This window comes from Heloderma suspectum, chromosome 1 (genome assembly GCF_057233095.1).
Source record: "Heloderma suspectum isolate Gila_16-S chromosome 1, 16-S_ref, whole genome shotgun sequence".
Taxonomy (NCBI): domain Eukaryota; kingdom Metazoa; phylum Chordata; class Lepidosauria; order Squamata; family Helodermatidae; genus Heloderma; species Heloderma suspectum.
In genome coordinates this window covers 76627351-76649423 of record NC_139458.1, presented here as the reverse complement: position 1 = coordinate 76649423, position 22073 = coordinate 76627351, and the positions used below count along the sequence as shown (strand labels likewise).

At 41.5% G+C, this 22073-nt stretch overlaps 1 protein-coding gene across 4 annotated transcripts in view; it reads left to right on the top strand.

Annotated features, from left to right (window-relative positions):
• SMOC1 (SPARC related modular calcium binding 1) overlaps positions 1–22073 on the top strand; it is a 124942-nt gene that overhangs the window by 70840 nt on the left and 32029 nt on the right. For all 4 annotated transcript variants that reach the window (XM_084847922.1, XM_084847924.1, XM_084847923.1 and 1 more), the window contains exons 6-7: positions 1952–2008; positions 6841–6921. In XM_084847922.1, the coding sequence (XP_084704048.1) occupies positions 1952–2008; positions 6841–6921 (138 nt within the window). The remainder of the gene's footprint in view (positions 1–1951; positions 2009–6840; positions 6922–22073) is intronic.

Sequence of the window (22073 nt, the reverse complement as noted above, 5' to 3'; positions counted from 1 at the left end):
GAAAACAGTCATAGCTGCTAGACACAGATTTAAAGTAATGTCGGTTTTGGCCCTATCTGCACCATTCAGCTTTAAGGGCACTATCCTATGCATGTCTAGACAGAAAAGAGTCCTACAACTCCCAGTATGCTGGGTATGATTGCACCCTAAGTATATTTTCTCAGCCGTTTTGAATCGTCACCTATATCCAAATTTTATTTTTTAAATACATTACTAAACCGTAACTGTCAAATCACAGATCCTGGCTCACAGCACTATAAGGCTCATAGCACTATACAATACTGCCCTGTACACTCCTCATCACTTTGCCTTTTAAAATGTATTTTAAAAATCTATATATTTAATCCTGTATTCCTCATCTTCTGCATCTTCTTTTTACGGGGAATTCTGTGTGTTGAATTGTGGACCAAGGATGCGATTTCCTGTGTCTTTGAAAATTCTTGTTTTAGGATTATTGAACCTGGAAATTCAACATTGGTAGTTACCACTTGGTGAAAACTGGACAAGATTTCTGTTTTAAATATTGCATAGCACTTCATCGCATATGGTTTTGTAACAGATTTTCTTTCTGTATATCTTGTGTCAGGGAATGAGGACACAGAACATGTGACAAGGTATTTAAAGCCACAATATGAAGTAAATGTTCCCAAATTCCCATTATGACAATGGTTTTTATATGCTTACATCGCCCAGCTAGCCAGACATACCAGTACTCTTATGGTTTTATTTTTGCCCATGGTAACTTTTTTCATTCTTACAGCACATAAAGCAAATACCAGTAAAGGAGGACAACCTTGCATTGCTGGCACGCTTGAAGTGAAGAGCTCAAAACTCTGGAGCAAATCCTAGATCCAAACGCTTGTGACCTGGAGCCTTCTGCATCATGAGCTAATCAGACATCTGGTCTAGGCGTCCATAGACTGAAGCACAACCAAAGCATGACTCTGCATCCATTTGCTTCATTCTGGGGCCAAATTTCAACACAGACTATTTTTCTTCATGGTTTTAATTTGTGTTGGATTTCTCCTGGTTTAAGCTTTTATTAGAAATGTTTCATTGCTATCTCTGGGCACGGAAAATTTCTGAACAATGTGGAGTGGGGGCAATAAAATCACATTTATTCTAGACATTCTTCTGTTACAACTATGTTGGTATTTGAGATTTGCCAATGTAAACATTAAAAATAATATATAATAGTGATGATTTCTCTGCAGCAAATTGTGATGCCAGATTTCCTACTATTAAGTTTCAGAAAATTAAGGTATTTCAAACCAAGATAACGGGAAATGCATGGCAGGCCTACCACTTTGCAAACAGACTAAACCCACTTTGGGTTTAGTTCTATGTCCATTATTTAAATAGTGGCTTTGGGCTGAAGCTTCCATGAATTTACTTTTTGGTGCAGTGAGGTGTGTCTGGGTCTGCGAATGGACCAACACATCCTGAGACTGTGACATTGCATCCCGCCAAAACCTTCAAAATGTGAAATATGCCACTGTTGGTGTAGTCACCATATATTAAGGATGCACGGAACCCCACCATATTAAGAATGGTTCTGTGTATAGGGGCATACAATGAGAGATGTGCCCAACAGATCCAAAATATTATCATTCCTTCCATCCAGCCACCTACCCACACTTCAGCAATACATTAAAGGGGAATGTTCTTTGATTTGGGTCAATGTGATGAATATGAGAGGTGACAAAGATTTTCTAATTCAAAAAATGGTTTTAATTTTTTTGAATGCTCCAATATGTTAATCTTTAAGAAAACTCCATGAAGTACTTTGTCTTTATGTTCGTATTCTTGTGTGTATGTCTGAGTTATCTTTTCTCTGATGGACTTGGCCGGGCCATGTAAAAATCCCAATCATTCAACTGTACTGGAGAGTAGATAGTATTTACCTCAATAATGGTAGTTTCTTTTCGATTCTTTTTAACTCTCAATTCAGATGATGGTTCGAAACCAACACCCACCATGGAGACCCAACCTGTTTTTGATGGAGAAGGTAAGAACCTCCAGATTTTTTTTCTCTTAATATTTTTTATTTATTTACAACATAAATGTTGTACATAAATAAGTATTGCTCCATATCTAAACAGATTCCAGAGCCATGAACAATAATGTATTTTAAAAGATAAAATAATAAAACACCATATTAAAAATAGTTATTTTTAAGAACGGAATACTGGTAAAAAACTTATTTTTTTTAATTAATCCATAATTTTGTTATCCCATTAAGTAAATACCTACTACCACTTGTAAAATCTTAATTTTGGGTTACCTCAGGTATTCCAGTGACTGTTCTTTTGCACATCATCTCTCTCTGGGTACAGGATTGCTTGTAATAATGACTCTGCGAACTGGGCCATTTCTGTGACCATTATTATGGCAGTAGATGATGTAACAACTGGGAAGTTTTACAATGGGGCAAGTTTATGTAGGTATTTGTCCACATGATCCCATATCCATGTACAACAAGAGTGGGCAAGTTTTTTGCCCCCGAGGGCTTCATTTGGTCAGGGACTGCACTGCATGCACACACCGTCTCATGCACGCACTTCCCAATCCCAACCTTAGCAGATGAGATGACCATTTGAGATGACCAGTACTCTTCAAGTACTTGAAAGGTTGTCACAGAGAGGAAGGCCAGTATCTCTTCTCGATCATCCCAGAGTGCAGGACACGGAATAATGGGCTCAAGTGACAGGAAGCCAGATTCTGGCTGAACATCTGGAAAACCTTCCTGGTTGTTAGAGCAATATGACAATGGAACCAATGACCTGGGGAGGTGGTGGGCTCCCCCACACGGAAGGCATACAAGATGAAGCTGGACAGCCACTTGTCAGAGATGCTTTGACTTGGATTCCTGCATTGAGCAGGGGGTTGGACTGGACGGTCTTGTAGGCCCCTTCCAACCCTTTGTTGTTGTTGTTCAGTCGTTAAGTCATGTCCGACTCTTCGTGACACCATGGACCATAGCACGCCAGGCCTTCCTGTCCTCCGCTGTCTCCTGGAGTATACTCAAGTTTATATTCATTGCATCGGTGATGCTATCTAGCCATCTCATTCTCTGCCGTCCCCTTCTCCTTTTGCCTTCGATCTTTCCCAGCATCAGGGTCTTTTCCAGTGAGTTTTCTCTTTGCATTAGGTAGCCAAAATATTTGAGCTTCAGCTTCAGTATCTGTCCTTCCAATGAGCAGTCAGGGTTGATTTCCTTTAGGATGGACTGATTTGACCTCCTTGCAGTCCAGGGGACTCGTAAGAGTCTTCTCCAGCACCACAGTTCGAAGGCATCAATTCTTTGGCGCTCAGCCTTCCTTATAGTCCAGCTCTCACAGCCATACGTTACTACTGGGAAAACCATAGCTTTGATTATATGAACCTTTGTCAGCAAGATGATGTCTCTGCTTCTTACTATGCTGTCTAGGTTTGCCATAGCTTTCCTCCCAAGGAGCAAGCATCTTTTAATTTCATGGCTACAGTCACCGTCTGCAGTGATCTTGGAGTCCAAGAAAGTAAAATCTATCACTGCTTCCATTTCTTCCCCTTCCATATGCCAAGAAATGATGGGGCCAGATGCCATGATCTTCATTTTTTTAATGTTGAGTTTCAAACCAGCTTTTGCACTCTCCACTTTCACCCTCAACAAGAGGCTCTTTAGATCCTCTTCGCTTTCTGCCATTAGGGTGGTATCGTCTGCGTATCTGAGGTTGTTGATAATTCTCCCGGCAATCTTAATTCCGACCTGTGAGTCATCCAGCCCAGCGTTTCTCATGATGTACTCTGCATATACATTAAATAAGCAGGGCGACAATATACAGCCTTGTCGTACTCCTTTCCCAATTTTGAACCAACCGGTCGTTCCATGTCTGGTTCTTACTGTTGCTTCTTGACCCTCGTACAGGTTTCTCAGGAGACAGGTAAGGTGGTCTGGTACTCCCATCTCTTTAAGAATTTGCCAGAGTTTGTTGTGATCCATACAATCAAAGGCTTTAGCGTAGTCAATGAAGCAGAAAGAGACATTTTTCTGGAATTCTCTTGCTTTCTCCATGATCCAGCAAATGTTGGTGATTTGATCTCTAGTTCCTCTGCCTCTTCGAAACCCCACTTGTACTTCCGGTAGTTCTCAGTGCACATGCTGCTGAAGCCTAGCTTGTAGGATTTGGAGCATCACCTTGCTGGTATGTGAAATGAGCGCAATTGTACGGTAGTTTGAACACTCTTTGGCATTGCCCTTCTTTGGAACTGGAATGTAAACTGACCTTTTCCAGCCTTGTGGCCACTGTTGAGTGTTCCAAATTTGTTGGCATATTGAGTGCAGCACTTTAACAGCATCTTTTAAGATTTTAAATAGCTCAGCTGGAATACTGTCATCTCTGCTAGCTTTGTTGTTAGTAATGCTTCCTAAAGCCCACTTGACTTCACTATCTAGGATGTCCGGCTCAAGTTCAGTGACTGCACTATCATGGCTATCAGGGACATTAAGATCTTTCCTGTATAGTTCTTCTGTGTAGTCTTTCCACCTCTTCTTAATCTTAATCTCATCTGCTTCTGTTAGGTCCCTGCCTTCTTTGTCCTTTATCATGCCCATATATTGGACACCTTCCGACCTGAGGGGCTCATCTTCCAGCATCATATCTTTTAGCCTTGTGATATGTTCCATGGGGTTTTCTTGGCAAGAACACTGGAGTGGGTTGCCATTTCCTTCTCCAGTGGACCACATTTGTCAGAACTCTCCGCCATGACCTGTCCGTCTTGGGTGGCCCTGCACAGCATAGCTTATGGCTTCACTGAGTTACACAAGCCCCTTCACCACAACAAGGCAGTGATCCTTTCTTAAAAGGGATTAAGCTCCTTTTAAAACTTGTCATGATATCCATCATTTAAAAAAATTCTGTTGTAAGATATACATGTTGGTTGAGAATTTCAGTGGTTTTTAGGGTGACCAGTTTTGCAAAAATAAAGTGTTCTTCTTCAGTCAACCCATGGAAACAGAATTAATATGTAGAACTGCTGAACTAAACTAATTCTGCAGTATCATAGATCTGTGCTGCCATAATCATCTGCAGTTTTGAAAACCGGGCCTTTGTTTTTTTTTCAGCTTGAACACCTACTGAACCCCAAGGCACTTGCAATTAACATAAATTTTTGAAAGATTGAGGCTGTGTAACTTGCTCTTTGTTCCACAGACTGAAGTACTGATGTTGGGAAACAAATCCAAATTACCTTGCTGTGCTTTGGTGTTAATAATTACTCTTCCCTTTCCTCTAAATAATGTTTTTTCTTTTCAGCATGCAGCCTGTAGTTTTCAGAGAGTTTTGATGTTAAGATCTTTTCCTTATTTCCCCCCCCCCAAGTAAATTCTTGCTTTCATACTTCCTTTTTTTTGAATATGTAAAGCAAGGATTCAATCCTTTTACACATCTTTGTCTGGTGTGTTTTGATATTGGCTGTATTTTTGTGTTGATATTCAGCCCATGATAAATTTATTTCAAGCAAACCTGTATCAGAATATTTTGATTTAACCTGTGAAGCCCCCTTCCCCAACCTGACAGCCTCCAGATGTGTTGGACTGCAACCTCCATCACCCCAGTCAGCATGGGAGTGCCAGGTTGGGAAAAGCTGCTGTAAGGTATCAACCAGCATTATCTGTTGGGAAGATGAATTGGTCCAAAATTAGTTCACTGAATGTCTGCACACTTTCAGCTTAATAAGATGCCAGAGGAACTCTTGTTGATAGAGAAATTTGGGAGGTTCCTGCTTTTCCTCTCATTATCTGGCATAAACTCCTTGTACCTGTTAGTCACATGGTGTCAGAAGAGCACTAATGACTCAAAAGCTTGGGGTGTGGAAATGGACATTGGGGTTTTGTTACACACATTTGTGTATAATATGGAATTAGGCTCTCTTTTTGCAAGTTTTTGCAGTGCTTCAAGCTTTGCCCCATTGTTGTGGCATGAAAAACATCTGCTGTGATTGCACAGATCATAGCAATCTTGAATGTATGTATTTTGATATGTACAGGTAGCCTTCCAACAAAAAGTTCTCAGGGCGGCCTACAGGATAAAAACAAAAAGTTAAAACAACAATAATATAACAAGTAATATAATAAAATGTGATGTAGCATTAAAACAAATGAAGATCAAAACACAATAAAATATAAGGAGCGGAGGACCAAACATAAGAGTTAAAATGGATTTTAAAGCTACAGCAAGAATTGAAAGACTTGGGAAAATAAAAAGGTCTTAGCCTGGTGCTGGAAGGACATTAAAGTATGTACTAGTCAACTTCTCTGGGGAAGGTATTCTGTAGGGTGCCACTACCAAAAAGGTTTTTTCACTCAGAGCCATGAGCCACACCACTGACAGGGGTCACAAATTATGCCTCTATTTAGGAGCTGTCAGGCTATGTTCCCAATGACCCCTGTGCATTTCTAGGGTGCTCACGTTTCCACTGCTCTTAGAGCTGAACTGGACTAAGACCTTGAAACTTTAGTCAGCTAATCTGCCAAGTAATTATATTAAAGCTCAGCATTCTTAGCCTGGGAGAAAAAGAGGGCAAATTGTAATTGTTTTCTGAGGCTGTTTTAGTTCTCGTGTGGTATAGGAAATTAAAGAGAAAATATTAAATATTAAAATATTCTTGTCAACCATAGCTGGATCCAAGCCGCTGCATGCAGTCTTCCTCTTTTGCAAGGGGGCTTTTCAGCTCCACACTTGCAGCAAAGGTGAAGCTCCTCTGAGGAAACTTCACTTTATTAATACAAAATTGTCACTCTGTGTATTAAATACATTAATTACATGTATTCTTTTAAAGACCTCTGTCCTTGCTTTTCAGAAATCACAGCTCCCACACTTTGGATTAAGCACTTGGTCATCAAAGATTCCAAACTGAACAGCTCTAGTATAAAAAATTCAGGTAATGCGTGCTTTTTAAAAAGGGAATGAAGTATAGGTAGAGTGGTTATACACTTTTCCTCTCCATCCTTTATATTCCTTGATTGCAATTATTATTCTAGTTGTTGTTGTTGTTTTTGTTGTTAATAATAATAATACAAAATCCAGAGTCACTACTAGGAAAACTCTTCAACTAATGGGAGCTTTTATTTTCCTTTCTTTCCATAGATTTTTCTGCTGTTATTGATTATTGGCTTTATGGTCTAACATGGTTTGGAAATTCTTTTCACTTGTGCTCAAAGGCGGGTAGGGTACATATGATGGGACTTCTGATTTCCTGGCTGCAGTCAGCGTCTGCAGTAATCTTTGCGCCTAGAAAGACAAAGTCTGTCACTGCCTCCACGTTTTCTCCCTCTATTTGCCAGTTATCAATCAAGCTGGTTGCCATAATCTTGGTTTTTTTGAGATTTGACTGCAACCCAGCTTTTGCACTTGATTCTTTCACCTTTGTCATGAGGTTCCTCAGCTCCTCCTCGCTTTCAGCCATCCAAGTGTTATCATCTGCATATCTGAGAAATACCATTATAAGTGGGAGCCTCAGTTTTCCCTTAAGCCGTTCTTGTGCCAGATTCTTTAACAAAAAACCTCTGGAGTCTGTTGACCAGTTCAGGGAGTTCCGTACCACAGCTTCTAAATCTACACATATATAATTTTACTAAGTGCATACATGCTTCTTTAGATCACAGCCCAGTCACAGAATGGTTTTGTGAATGATCAAAAGACTAAGAATCTGGCATCAAAGCCAGGGTTGGATTTAAGGATTTGATAGTTTCCCAAATCTAATCTAATTATTTGATCACTAGTAGTTCTCAGCTGTTGTATTAACAGTGTTATTTTGAGTTAACTATGTTCTTCTTTATTTAGACCATGTCCTTTGTGAAGGATTAGGAAATATGAAGCATAGGTTCCAGAGAATGACTAACCATGGTGACATTGGGAGGCATGAGGCTCTGGGGTTTGTTGTAGGAATTTTAAACATAGCTAGTCATCAAACCCCTGGAGAATTCATATGATCAGCAGGAAACATTGCTGGTAACTTCCACTGGTCAAATGGCTCATTGTGATGGGAATGGCTCTTAATTTGGAGCTGGTCTCAGATTTTGGTTCTGGTCATTCCTTGGGTGGCTTGAGAAAGCTGGATTAGAAAGCGAGCAGAATTAAGTGAGGCAAACTAATGGAATCTTAGATCTTTTCTCTGCCATTTCTATAGTAGCGTAGGAGAGGCCATTAATTGGTATGAACACTGCCCTGTTTGATGCATCTTAGTAACTTGAAGGCAGAATGGAGTTCTACTCCTGACATCTGGTAACATGGAATTGGTCTTAGAGCACATTTTCAGTAAGGGACTATGTAATGGCTGTTTTGCTGCAAACTTTTACCCAAATCCTTTTGTGCTACAAAGTTTTCGGTTTGGGTAAAGAGAGATTCCAACCATGTAGTCATTCTACACTGTCAACCTTTTAAGAAAACCACAAGATGATGTAATGAGTGGATAAATGGAAATATAAACAGCGCAGGGAAAGCCAGTAGTAGCAGTCAAGTAAATACTTTGCACTGACTAGTGGTTTGTACATGACGTTATTTGAAAGGAAGAATGAGTAATCTATTAAGGTTAGTGGCTGAAGACAGGTTTGTATGTGTTTGTCTTAAAAAAAAAAATCAACGTAGCCTTGGTGTTTATTTCTATAAGCTATCCCTTGGGTATATGTCAGCGTTATATCACTTGATTATGTTCTGCCCTGGCACCCAAAATCATCTAGGCACCTTTATAATCTAAACTCTTCAATAGGCAGATAAGTTTTACTATAATGTGAACTGAGCATATGAAAATTCAAACAGTAGATTTAGTATAAAAGTTACTTTACTTAGGGCTCAGTTTTCATGGCATCTCGTGAAATTGTTCTCAACCTTCATTCATCTTGGAATTCCTTTGGTACCATGTGAACTCGCTTAAGAAAAATGAATGGTTCACAGTGGGCTTAACTCCACGTGTGACCCTGCATGGGAAGAGTGGTCGCTAGGGCAGCCTTCCCTAATGTGGTGCTCTCCAGATGTTTTGGACCACAACACTGATCATCCCTGACCATTGTATATACTGGCTGGGATGATGGGAGTTGTAGTTGAATAGATCTGGAGGGCACCAGGTTGTGGAAGGCTGCTCTGGGGCATGTCATATCCATTGGCCCCTATCCAGAAACATTAATAGACTTAGAGTTCTTTCCCAGACCTACAGGATTAAGTTAATCAGGACATTTGAAAACAAGGCATGTACCATGGACCCATTATCTTCTCACACCTGATCAGTGGGCCTGAATGATGGCCAAAGTGGGAGGTGATGATGGCCAAGATGGGAGGTGATGATTTTATTTATTTATTTATTTATTTATTTATTAAATTTATTAATCGCCCATCTGACTGGTCACCCAGCCACTCTGGGCGATGTACAACCCACCATAAAACAATTTTAAACAATAAAATTTTACCATAATTTTTTTAAAAAAATACCCTAACCCACCCCAAATGCCTGCCTGAACAACCACGTTTTTAATGCACGACGGAAGCTCATTAAAGAGGCATGCTGATGGCCCTATTTGCATGGAGTTACAGTGATGTAAATAGCCTGACAGTGGGAACTTACTGGAAGGATTAACAAAGATGTTGTAGGACAACCAACAAGGTATGGGATAGCCATGAGGCTTTCTGAGATGAAAACAAAAGCTATAGAGGAAACTGTCTTTCATCTGGAGTCTCCAGGACTAGGCAGGTATGAAAGATCTAGCCTTCTATGACTTAGCATGCCAGGAACCTTCAGCAGTTGTCTAAAAGCTATGTTTCTGATTTGTTTAATCATGCAACTTGCTGGATAAACTGTAACTGTTCTTTCTAAATAAACTCCTATGACTCTCCATAATTGGTCTTGAAGTATTGGTGGTTAAGGAATGGGGAACTGAGGTGAGCTGATCAACTTTGCAGAGCCCCTCTGTTGAAGTGGCATTTCTGTTCTATTTCTTAGGAAAGAGCTTGCTTGTATTTGGGGGGAACTGGGATAAGGGCCATGGGGAAGGGCAAGTTGAAGCTTGCTTGTGGGGAACAGTGGGGCTTGCATGCCAAAAGGCTAGGTGGCAACAGACATGAGCATGGAAAGAGCCCTCAAATGTTTCTAAAAATCAATATAGCATGATGAGCAAATGGGTGAAGTACCATACTGCTTTGAAGAAAACAAAGCAAATGGTACTTATGTATATATGGAGTCCCAAGCCATTGGAATATGGTCTCTTTTTTCTATTAAGGAGGTTAGACTGAATGCCCACAACCTCAAATAGATTCCCAGCCAGAGCCAGGCCACTTCCAGGGCTTGGAATCTCCATGTAGATATAAATTTCCTAAAGGGGAAGGAGGATAAAATTTAGAAACACAACTTAGTCAATGAGAACTAAAGAGAGGAAACAAATGGTAAAAGGGCAGTTTATGTATTTATTTATTACATTTCTGTACTGCCCAATAGCGGTTCACAAAAATTAAAACCACAAAGTACAGCATAAAAACAATATAAAATATAAAAGCTTAAAACTACAGTATAAAAATACAACCAGAATAAAGCCTAGCAGCAATGCAGAGATTTAAAATAGAGTAACAGATTTAAAACAGCAAAGCTAAAAGTCTAGAATGCTAAAATGCTGGGATAGTAAAAAGGTCTTCACCTGGCACCGGAAAGAGCACAATGTAGGTGCCAAGTGAGCCTCTTGGGAGCTCATTCCACAGCTGGGGTGCCACAGCAGAAAAGGCCCTTTTCCTGGTAGCTACCCACCTCCCTTCTTTTGGCAGGGGGTCCCAGTGAAGGACCCCTGAAGATGATCTTAGGGTCCAGGCAGGTACATATGGAAGGAGATGATCCTTCAGATAACCTGGCCCCAAGCCATTTAGGGCTTTTAATGTTAATACCAGCACTTTGAATCTGGCCTGGACATGGACTGGCAGCCTGTGCAGCTGGAAAAGTACTGGCATGATATGATCACATTGGCCAGTCCCTGTTAACAATCTCTCTGCCCTGTTTTGGACCAGCTGAAGTTTCTGGACCATTTTCAAAGGCAGCCTCATGCATAACACATTTCAGTAAACCAAATAAGAGGTTATCAGAGCATGGATAACTACCTAGGCTATCTCTGCCCAGATAAGGGCATAGTTGGTATATCAGCCTAAGCTGATAAAAGATGCTGTGTGCCACCGAGTCCACCTGTGCCTCAAGTGCCAGTTCTGGGTCCAGGAGCATTTATACTGCATTTTAATTGTGCTAATCCGATGGTTTGAGCCTTTCTTTCCATTTCCTGCATATGTAGCAAAACTGGTAATTTGCAATCCTAAAATCACATCAGGTGGCTCTTGCATTTGTGTGTTATTTGCTGTAGTCCAGCTTTTCCATGTTGATATCTATTAGTAGTTAGGCTAATACACTGATTAATTTCTGTTCCACAGAAACCTTTGTTGCAAAAGTCTCCCAAATTAGGACAGTCCTCAGTTTGAAGGTGTCATCTATTTGAAGGGCTGTCTAGTCCAAGTCTGGTTTAAAAAACAAAGAACTGTAAGGGTGGAGAGCAGCAGGGGCCTTGAAGTTACCCATCAACAGTTAACCCCTGCGCACCAGGCTAAAGAGGCACACAGGTCACCTAGTCATACTTTTCCCCACTATGGTGTGATGTATTGTATTTTTATTTAAATTATAGCAATTCTTTCTAAATGTGTATGTATACGCACAAATTAGTGTATAGATTTTTAATGCAAATACATGCCCCCTTTTAGGGGGTGATGCATTTCCTCTTTTTTTGGTGTGACATAAGTGGCCACCCTGTTCCTAATACAGTCACTGTTATTTCATTTAGATATTCCTTTGCCTGCTCCCCAAAGCTCAGGGTGGCTTGTGATAATATAGCATTAGAAAATAAATTTTAACAGTTATTTTCAGGATTTTGGAGGGAAATTCAGTGGATAAATCCTACTTTTCTTACATAGGGCTTAAACAGAGGATACTGAAGCAAGATCCCTTGAATTTAATCACACACTGAATTTTAGTTAGTTCCTAGTATGCAATTTCATATTTAAATGCCAAATGAGAGTTCATGAAATGTTCCTGCTATTTTTCCTTATTTCCTTCTTGCACCCAAATCTTAGACTTTCAAACAGGAGAAAACCTATTGAAATATATGCAATTTCCAGTTCCAGAACAGCTTTAAGAAATGCTGTGGCCAGTATACCTGCTGTTTATCTGCTGTTTCTCTTTTTGACCCAGAAGATCTTACCTAGTTGCCTGGGATCTTACCTAGATGCTTAGAAATAGACTTGTCCAAAATGACAGACATGATCCCATTTTCCATTACTCAAGCAGTACTTTTCTGCAGAAAATCCATCCACATATTCAAATTTTACCTGATTCCATTTGGGCTGCATGCCTTCAGTTAAAAAACCTGCATCCTAAAAATGTTTTTTTCTTTTTCTTCACATGCTTTTTTTTTGTTCATTACTTGCTGCCTCATAGGATTTGCAGTGTTCACATGAACAGTCATTATTGCATATGCATGTTTTAGTTGCCAGATTGATGATAGGTTGGTGCAAATGTGTTAAAATAACAAAATGATACAGATGGTTTTGCTTTCACCTGTGTATTGGGTTTGCAAGAATGAATTTGGTTTGATGTGAAAGAAAGAATCTTGTATTACAAGTATACAAATTATTTGGCTCAATGAGATTTAAAATATAGAAGCTTAGTGTGAGAGGCTTTGAATTCAAGCGAATGTAAATTCCATTAGAATACATAATGCTTGCTTATGTAAGTACTAGTCGTAAGCAGATTCATTCCAAGCATGGAAGGTTTTGGAATGGATGCCAGCATTTTTATTGGAAGTGATGGAAAAACAATATATGACCCACTTTTAAAATTTTTGATGGCAAATCTAATTCCCAATTAGAACTGGTGCGATGTATCATTGGTGAATATAAGCTTTAAGCTGACTTGTCTGGAGGCAGGTATGGTTGAAGTAAGGGAAGGAATGATGGAAGAGCCTAAGCCCTTCCAGACAGCTAGCAAACAAAGTAATGAATAATATGCCTATGGGACCCAGTTAATCTAACCTTATGAAAAGGTGTAAAGTATGCAACTGGGAAAAATAACACCGTATAATAATCGGCAAGCAATCATAGGTGCTAAAACCATATGTAGCTAGACAAATAAATGAGGTTCACTCCTGCTGCCATGTGATAAATCATTCACAAAGAATTCAGTCTCTCCCCTACCTGCAACGAAAGAAAACAAATGACTCCAAGCACAAAGTCATAACAGCATCCCCCATAGCTGCTGTTCAGGCACATGGAGGCAAGGGGCAGGGGGAAGGGAGCGAGAAAGAAGCAGGGTGACAGGGGAGCAAGGTGTCAAAGAATGAAATGTCAAAGCACTTTGCCAAGAGCCCATGGATTGCTATTGGGGTTAGGATAAAAACTAAAAGGGTCAAATTCCTCCACCACTGTGGATAGTGTAGTTCAATTAAGCAGTGGTTAACTTGCTGCAAGGGAAGTGTTGAGGCTCAAGCCTGCCTGGAAATAATACCCTCTCACCTGGGAGCCTTTGTTTCTTTCCATACTACAGATGTGGGCAGGCAGGCTGTGCAGTCATATTGTTAGGCAAATGCACTGTTCCTTCCTATGCGCAGATATTGGGATTACTTCATATGTTCTGGAGATGAGCTGTGCAATGGAAAATGGGTTTTGGGGCTGAGGTTAGTTTAAATGAAGTTAAACTAGGTCCATAAAGATGGGCCAGGGAGACAAGGGTACTTCAAAGGATAATTCATATGGGAACATTTATAGAAGACCATGTGATTAGCACTCACATGAAGAAATCAAGTTCCTTGGTGTGTCTGTGTACTATTTGTCTTTTGAAAAATGGAAACATTTAAATGATTTCTATCCAACCCTAGATGGTATGTCATGAGAAGTGCAGGTGTTCTTGTATAAGAATTAGTAAGAACAGAAAGACACAAGCATATATTCCTCCTGATATTTGCTCAGCTGGTATTTGTTCCTAGTATAAAGAGAAGGGTTTTGCTCTTTCCTCACCTGCTGCTTCCATGCTTTGTAGGCTTGGAGCAGTGGGGGGAGGGGGAATGTCTATTTTCCACACTGAAGGGAAGGCCAGTTAGTGTGTGTGGGGGGGATTGTTTGGGGGTTTTGTTGGTGGGGTAGGGGAGTTACTTATGTTGTGGCAGAATGGATATAAATCCTGTGTCTGCTGAGTATCTGACATGGTGATGCAAATCTCATTTTTTTAATGCTTCAGCCTTAACATTTCACACCTGATGTACTATTGACAAAACCAAGATATTTTAGTGCCTGAGATGGAAAATCCAAGTGGTGCTACATAAAGTGGTAAAACACATTTTCTTTTTACTGTTATTTTTAGGTAATTGATAATTTCCCCTTTAATAGTGCCCCCCTCCCCAGTCTGCTATTTGAGATGGGCTGTGTCACCCTCTCTAAAGGTGACAACTGTATTTCTTTAAAACAACAGTGTAATTATTAAATTATTAACAGGCTGGAACTAGAAATGAAGGAGCATCTGGCTGCCACCAGCAATGTCAACTTACCATCTCCAACTCCTCTTCCCCTCTCCCTGTTAATGTCTAGTACAAAGGTGCTGAAGCTTTTTCAGTCCGAGGGCCAATTCCATTTCAGCACTCTTGGGGGCAGCACTCCAGTGGTGGGTGGAGCCAGAGGCGAAAAGGGTGGGGCTAAAATACCAAAAATACCAGCGTGTTTCAGCTTAATGCTCTTCATGACTTAATACTGCCCATAACTTAGCCTTAGGAGTAGGGATGTCAGAGAAATCCACAATGAAGTCAAATGAGGTTGGATTTCTAGTAATCTGACCTGCGGATTCTGCAGTGGACAAGCTTTTTCCAAGTCACACACATTCCATGGATTTATGGATCATTTTTTAATTGTGCGCGGGGGGGGGGATTTATGCAAATACACACTAGCGCAGGTGCACATTAGTGCAAATGCGTGTTTGCAAACAAATGAAATTCTCATAGAAATAATTTGATCCCATCAATAAAAGGATAATGGAATGAAAAATGCCTGACAAACCTGCAAAACGCAGATGGAACAGATTTAACAGAATCTATACATCCGTATTAGGAGCGGGAAGCATTAGGAAAGGGAAGCATCCCTTTTAGAATGGGGAAAAAACTGCACAAACACTGGGAAGACACCAAATGATTGGTAGTTGGGAGAAAGCGGAAGGGGCCAGGGAAAGCATTTGTGGGTTTCATTTACAATGAAATGTAAAATCCTGATCTCTCACTTCTGCCATTCCAATTTCTCAGTAATCTGATAAGCCTAATTTATCTGGAACTATGCAGGGCCTTTAAAGATCTCTTTAAGAAAATTGGAGATATCAAGGGAACATTTTGTGCAAAGATGGGCATGATAAAGGACAAAAAAGGCAGGGACCTAACAGAAGCAGATGAGATTAAGAAGAGGTGGAAAGAATACACAGAAGAACTATACAGGAAAGATCTGAATGTCCCTGATAGCCATGATAGTGCGGTCACTGAACTTGAGCCGGACATCCTAGAGAGTGAAGTCAAGTGGGCCTTAGGAAGCATTAGTAACAACAAAGCTAGCAGAGATGACAGTATTCCAGCTGAGCTATTTAAAATCCTAAAAGATGATGCTGTTAAAGTGCTGCACTCAATATGCCAACAAATTTGGAACACTCAACAGTGGCCACAAGACTGGAAAAGGTCAGTTTACATTCCAGTTCCAAAGAAGGGCAGCGCCAAAGAGTGTTCAAACTACTGTACAATTGCGCTCATTTCACATGCTAGCAAGGTGATGCTCAAAATCCTACAAGCTAGGCTTCAGCAGTATGTGAACCGAGAACTACCGGAAGTACAAGCTGGGTTTCGAAGAGGCAGAGGAACTAGAGATCAAATCACCAACATTCGCTGCATCATGGAGAAAGCAAGAGAATTCCAGAAAAATGTCTCTTTCTGCTTCATTGACTACGCTAAAGCCTTTGATTGTGTGGATCACAACAAACTCTGGCAAATTCTGAAAGAGATGGGAGTACCAGACCACCTTACCTGTCTCCTGAGAAACCTGTACGACAGCCAAGAAGCAACAGTAAGAACCAGACATGGAACAACTGATTGGTTCAAAATTGGGAAAGGAGTACGACAAGGCTGTATATTGTCGCCCTGCTTATTTAACTTATATGCAGAATACATCATGAGAAATGCCGAGTTGGATGAATCACAGGTTGGAATTAAGATTGCTGGGAGAATTATCAACAACCTCAGATACGCAGATGATACCACCCTAATGGCAGAAAGCGAAGAAGATCTAAAGAGCCTCTTGTTGAGGGTGAAAGTGGAGAGTGCAAAAGCTGGTTTGAAACTCAACATTAAAAAAACTTAAGATCATGGCATCTGGCCCTATCACTTCCTGGCATATAGAAGGGGAAGAAATGGAAGCAGTGACAGATGTTATTTTCTTGGACTCCAAGATCACCGCAGACGGTGACTGCAGCCATGAAATTAAAAGACGCTTGCTCCTTGGGAGGAAAGCTATGGCAAACCTAGACAGCATAGTAAGAAGTAGAGACATCACCTTGCCGACAAAGGTCCGTCTAATCAAAGCTATGGTTTTCCCAGTAGCAACGTATGGCTGTGAGAGCTGGACTATAAGGAAGGCTGAGCGCCGAAGAATTGATGCTTTTGAACTGTGGTGCTGGAGAAGACTCTTACGAGTCCCCTGGACAGCAAAGAGGTCAGTTCAGCCAATCCTAAAGGAAATCAACCCTGAGTGCTCATTGGAAGGACAGATACTGAAGCTGAAGCTTAAATATTTTGGCCACCTAATGTGAAGAGAAAACTCCCTGGAAAAGACCCTGATGCTGGGAAAGACTGAAGGCAAAAGGAGAAGGGGACGGCAGAGGATGAGATGGCTAGATAGCATCACTGATGCAATGAATATGGACTTAAGCACACTCCGGGAGAGAGCGGAGGACAGGAAGGCCTGGCGTGCTATGGTCCATGGGGTCACGAAGAGTCGGACATGACTTAACGACTGAACAACAATAACAATTTCCTTGAATGCTCCTTGTTATGGCCATGCCAGGATCAGCACTTGTTGACTGGATCTTATCTCCCAATGTCTGAATTCTGTGCAAGGGTGGGACTAAAGGTGCTTCCAGACAGGTGAGACTTAGCACTACCAATCCAATGGTATTGTAAAGTTATTCCATCTTTCCTTCCTTAAAGGAATTTTTAATGGTAAGAAAAAAAGATGGAAGTGGTGGGAAAAACAAATGGAAGATGATGCCATTGGGACACCTCCCCTAAAGTCCCATGAATGTGGCGGGGCAATTGCACAATGAAAACCTCATCTGGAAGCAGCCTAAGATTCAAGTGAAAGGTTGATTAACACATGTTTATATGGTGGCTGTGAAGTGTGACTGCACACTTGGGACTGTACATATGGGAACCAGAATTATATTATGATGACCTAGTGTTGTAAACAATAACACTGAACTGGGGGTTGGAGTCGATGGCCTTGTAGGCCCCTTTCAACCCTACTATTCAATGACTATTCTATGAACCATAAGTTCTGATGGAAATGTTGGATGATATGTGACATGCTAAGATTCACTTCATTTTTCATGTGCTCCTTCAATCATGCGAGACTTCTGCAGGGATGTCACCAACTTGAATGACTTTAAAAGGGAATTAGACAAAATCATGGGGTAGTATCCAGTGGTATCATTCCTCCAGTGGAAGGGAACTACTTGTGGAATTGATTCCCCCTCAGCCCCCCTCCCCAGTGCCCCGAAATCTGCTCTGGAGGGTTGGGAGGATCCCCTGAAGCAGATTTGGGGCACGTGAGGTGCTGCAGGGGGGACAAGAGGATGGGGAAGTCCTGTTGAGCGAGGGTTGGATCCAACCCATGGAGAATAAGGATATCAATGGCTACCCGTCATTATGGTTATACACATATTACATCCAGTATCAGAGGCAGTATCCTCTGAAAACCATTTGCTGGGGAACACAAATGGGAGGGTGCTATTGTATTTGTGTCCTGTTGTGGGCTTCTCATAGGCATCTGGTTGGCTATTGAGAACAGAATGCTGTGCTATGTAGGCCTTTGGACTGATCCACCATGGCTCTTCTTATGTTCCCCAGCTACAATCATCCTCAGTAATTTGGACAACAGTCTAAGAATGAGCTTTCCATTTTTGCTATGGCCCATGGAATCCTGTTGATGAAATAATTTGAGTTAGCATGGGAAATTCCAACTAGAATTCCTCCTACAGACATATTGGTGATATTAAAGCCTTACATGGCTCAGGACCACAATACCTGATGGAGTGCCTCTCCTGGCATGAACCTACCCTTAAAGCAAGTCCAAGCATCCAAGGCCCTCCTCTGAGTGCCTCCTCCGAGGGAGGCTCCGAGGGTGGCAACAAAAGAGAGGGCCTTTTGGTGGCGGCCCCCCAATTATCTCCCCGATGAGCCCTGCCTGGCGCCAACATTTCAATGCCAAGTTAAAACTGCCCTCTTCTCTTAGGCATTTGGCGGCATATAATGAGTTTTTAATTAGGTCCTGGATCATCTTTGGATGATTGTTTAAAAATGTTTTTAGATATATCTTGTCTGTATGTGTGCTATTTGTTTATACGGTTTTTACATAAATGCTTTTTTGTACTTTATATAATGTGTTTTAGGAAGCAATCCTATGTCCCCTAGATAGCATCGGGACATAGGATTGGCCAGTTTCCTGGCTCTGAGCTTGTAGACAGGGCTCCAAGCTGGGAGCCAGGAAACCATGCTCCCTTTCCCTTCCCTTCCCTTCCCTTCCCTTCCCTTCCCTTCCCCCACCCCACCCCTCCTTGTAGCTGGCGCAGAGAGAACCATGCCAGCTTCCTGTCTGTGCTCACAAAATGGAGCACGGAGATGGGGAAAAGAAGGCATTCCTGGAGGTGAGGAAGGGAGGAGACTGGGGACGTGGGGCTATGAGGTAATCTCAGCCTTCCCCAGCCTCCTTCCCTCCCCCTCCCCGAAGCCTTCACTGGACAGGTGAAATTGCATGTCTAGCTAAAATGCAGAGTGGGAGGCGTGAGGTGCCTCCCACTCCACATTGGATATGTGTAAGCCTCCAAGTTTGAAGGCTTATGAGTACTCAGGGCACATTCCATAGGATTGCGCCCTTAATGGTTTTTAATTTTTATGAGCCACCCAGAGAGGCTATTGGATGATGGTATAGAAATGTAATAAATGAAAATTGATGGAAAGGGAACACTGGTTAGATAACGCGCATTAAAGAGTAGTCTGTTGATTGCACTAAAACATTCACATATAATGCCTATCTTGCAACGTCTGTATTGATTTCCATTTAGTTTCCAGGACCAATATAAAGTGCTGTTTTGGGCCTTTTACAGCTCTAAAGGGTCTAGGCCTAGAATACCTTAATAACTACCTGCCCTTATGTGATCTTCTGTTTGTTGAGAACCTCCTTGGAGGTCCTGATCAGGGCACCCCCACTACTGAAGTATTATCCCAGTATTTCTGCCACAATGATTTGTGGAGTTTGGGAAATTAGAGTTAGAGTTTAACTGAAGCAGCTTTTATTCTACAAACAAGAACTTAAGCAAATCCAGACTCCACAATTTTTATTTGGAGTTGCTCTGAACCCTGTTTTTTCCATCTGTTTGTGCCAGGCAGAACTGGGCCATCTTTCTAATCGTTGGCTGTCTCATAGGCTTAGTGCCTTACGCTGTTGATCATTAAGCATCTGTAGGGAAACATGATCTATATGCTTTACACTGCATGAGGCTGGAGACACTGTGAATACACCCCTATGAATGACATTACAAAAAGGTCTTCATAGGAAAAATGTGATTCACAAATAAGCCATACTTGTTGATGCTCTGTCTTGACTTCTTATAAATTAGTCTGTGGCTTCAAAGGAGCTAATTCAAAACATGTAGAATTAGTAGAAACTGCATTGAGCATAAAAGCAGTTCAGTGTTTTTGAGCTCAGCAGCTCTGATTGAAAGGAGATTGCTAGCAGTTATCTTGCTTCTCTTGCCTCTTGCTGGAAAATGCTATCAAGACTTTTTAATCTCCCCAAAGGCCAGCCAGCCTTCCTTTGGTGGTAGTAGTGGGTTGGCAGTATTGTTGGATTGTTTTCATGATGACTGTCAACAGTCACACCAAAGATAGGATAATGTGACAGTCTCATTCTTTTAAAAATGGTCACAGCCTTGTTACCCTGGCCAAGTTGTCAGCACCTCCTTCCCCTACCTGTTCAGTAAACTGAACATTGTTCTCTCTCCACAGGATAGACATATCCCTTAATTTTAATGTAGAGAAGCATTCATTTTTCATGTAAGCAGTTTTCATGTAGTAAACTAGTGTCTGGACTGTACCTGTTCACACTACTGGTGGAGCCCTGCATGAAAGAATGCATACAAAACTATTTCCTGCACTTAGAAAGCTAACATGCCATGGAGAAGAGTTCTATCCTACCCTTCATGGGAACCATAGGGAGGAAATGGGAAGAGGCTGTAGCTCAGAGCACCTGCTTTGCATGGAGAAAGCCCCAGGTTCAATCCCCAGCATCTCCAGGTAGGGCTGGAAAACTCCTGCCTGAAACCCTGGAGAGCCACTGCCAGTCAGTGACCCAGTTCACATGATCACCGTGGCTTAAACAAGTGTTCCAGTACATGCTGGGCACCATTTGCCTAATTACCTACCCAGGTGCAGCTTGTCGTGTTGTCTGAACACAGGCGGCATAGCTTGTTGGAGTGGGAAACAACCCTCAGGTAACACAACAACAGCCTATGAGTTATTTGAGGATTGTTTCAAATTACATCATCATCATCATTATATTTCTTGGCTGCCTTTCAGGGCAGAAGCCCTCCCATGACAAGCCATGCCCAGGTGGATAATTAAGCCAATGGCGGCTGGCATATGCCGGCACATGCCGTAGCTTAAACAAGCCACCATTGTTTGTTTAAGCTGCGGTGATCGTGTAAACCAGGCCAGTGTCACCAATGCTGGGCTAGATGGAAAAATGATCTGACTTGGTATAAGGCAGCTTCCTATGTTTTATCCATCCGTGCAATTCCCAACCTGCAATCTGACATGGTGTAGTCCAGAGAATTTTGCAACCTCTTCTGATGTTTGTGTGAATTAGAACTTCAACTCAACGTTTTGCTTTGAATCTCTGCTTGCATAAGAGTTAGGTATAAATATTCCTGAAATGCTCTTGGTTTCAGCAGTGCATTTTTTTGTTTGTTCCCCCCACCCCACCCCACCCCACCCCACCCCACCCCACAGCTTTGTTGCATAAAACAAATGAATGAAAAAACTGAGCAGGCCAGAGAGGGGATTATTTGGCTGTCTTTCTCTGCATCTGAATAAGTGAATGACCCACCTCACCTTGACAGTGAAGGTGTAAATTGCTGTCAGGCAGGGAGTTTCAGTAATTTGGCAGCATGTGATGTAATTGATTTCTGAGGATGCCCAGAGGCCTCTGACTGAATGACGCCTTGTTTGTATGCAGCAGAGAAAGTCGCCTTTTTTTTTTTTTTTTAAGTAAAACTTGTCAGAAATGTGAAATCAGCTTAAATATCAGCTGAGGACTGAACTTTTCAAATGTTCATTTTTAAAAACTATCTCTTCTCCCTTCTCTACTTTGCAACTTCGATTAAGTTACATTCTAGGTTTGCCAAGTTTACACACATAGTTGGAACACATAATTGTATACATAGTTGGAAATTCTTCTTTAGTGCATCATTTGTGCAGATTTCTCTGTGGTAATTTTTTTATTGTAAATGTCTAGGTGGTGGTTTCAAACTCTGTAGGGCAGGGGAAGACAACCTGGTGGCTTCCTGATATTCCTGATACAACTCCCATAAGCCTCAGCCAGCATGGGCAATGGCCAGGGTTTATGGGAGTTGTAACCCAGACATCTGGAGGGCACCAAGTTGCCTACCACTGCCACAAAGAACCCATTCTACATGTATTTTATCTGCCAGTGAACCCCACCACATCTGCCATG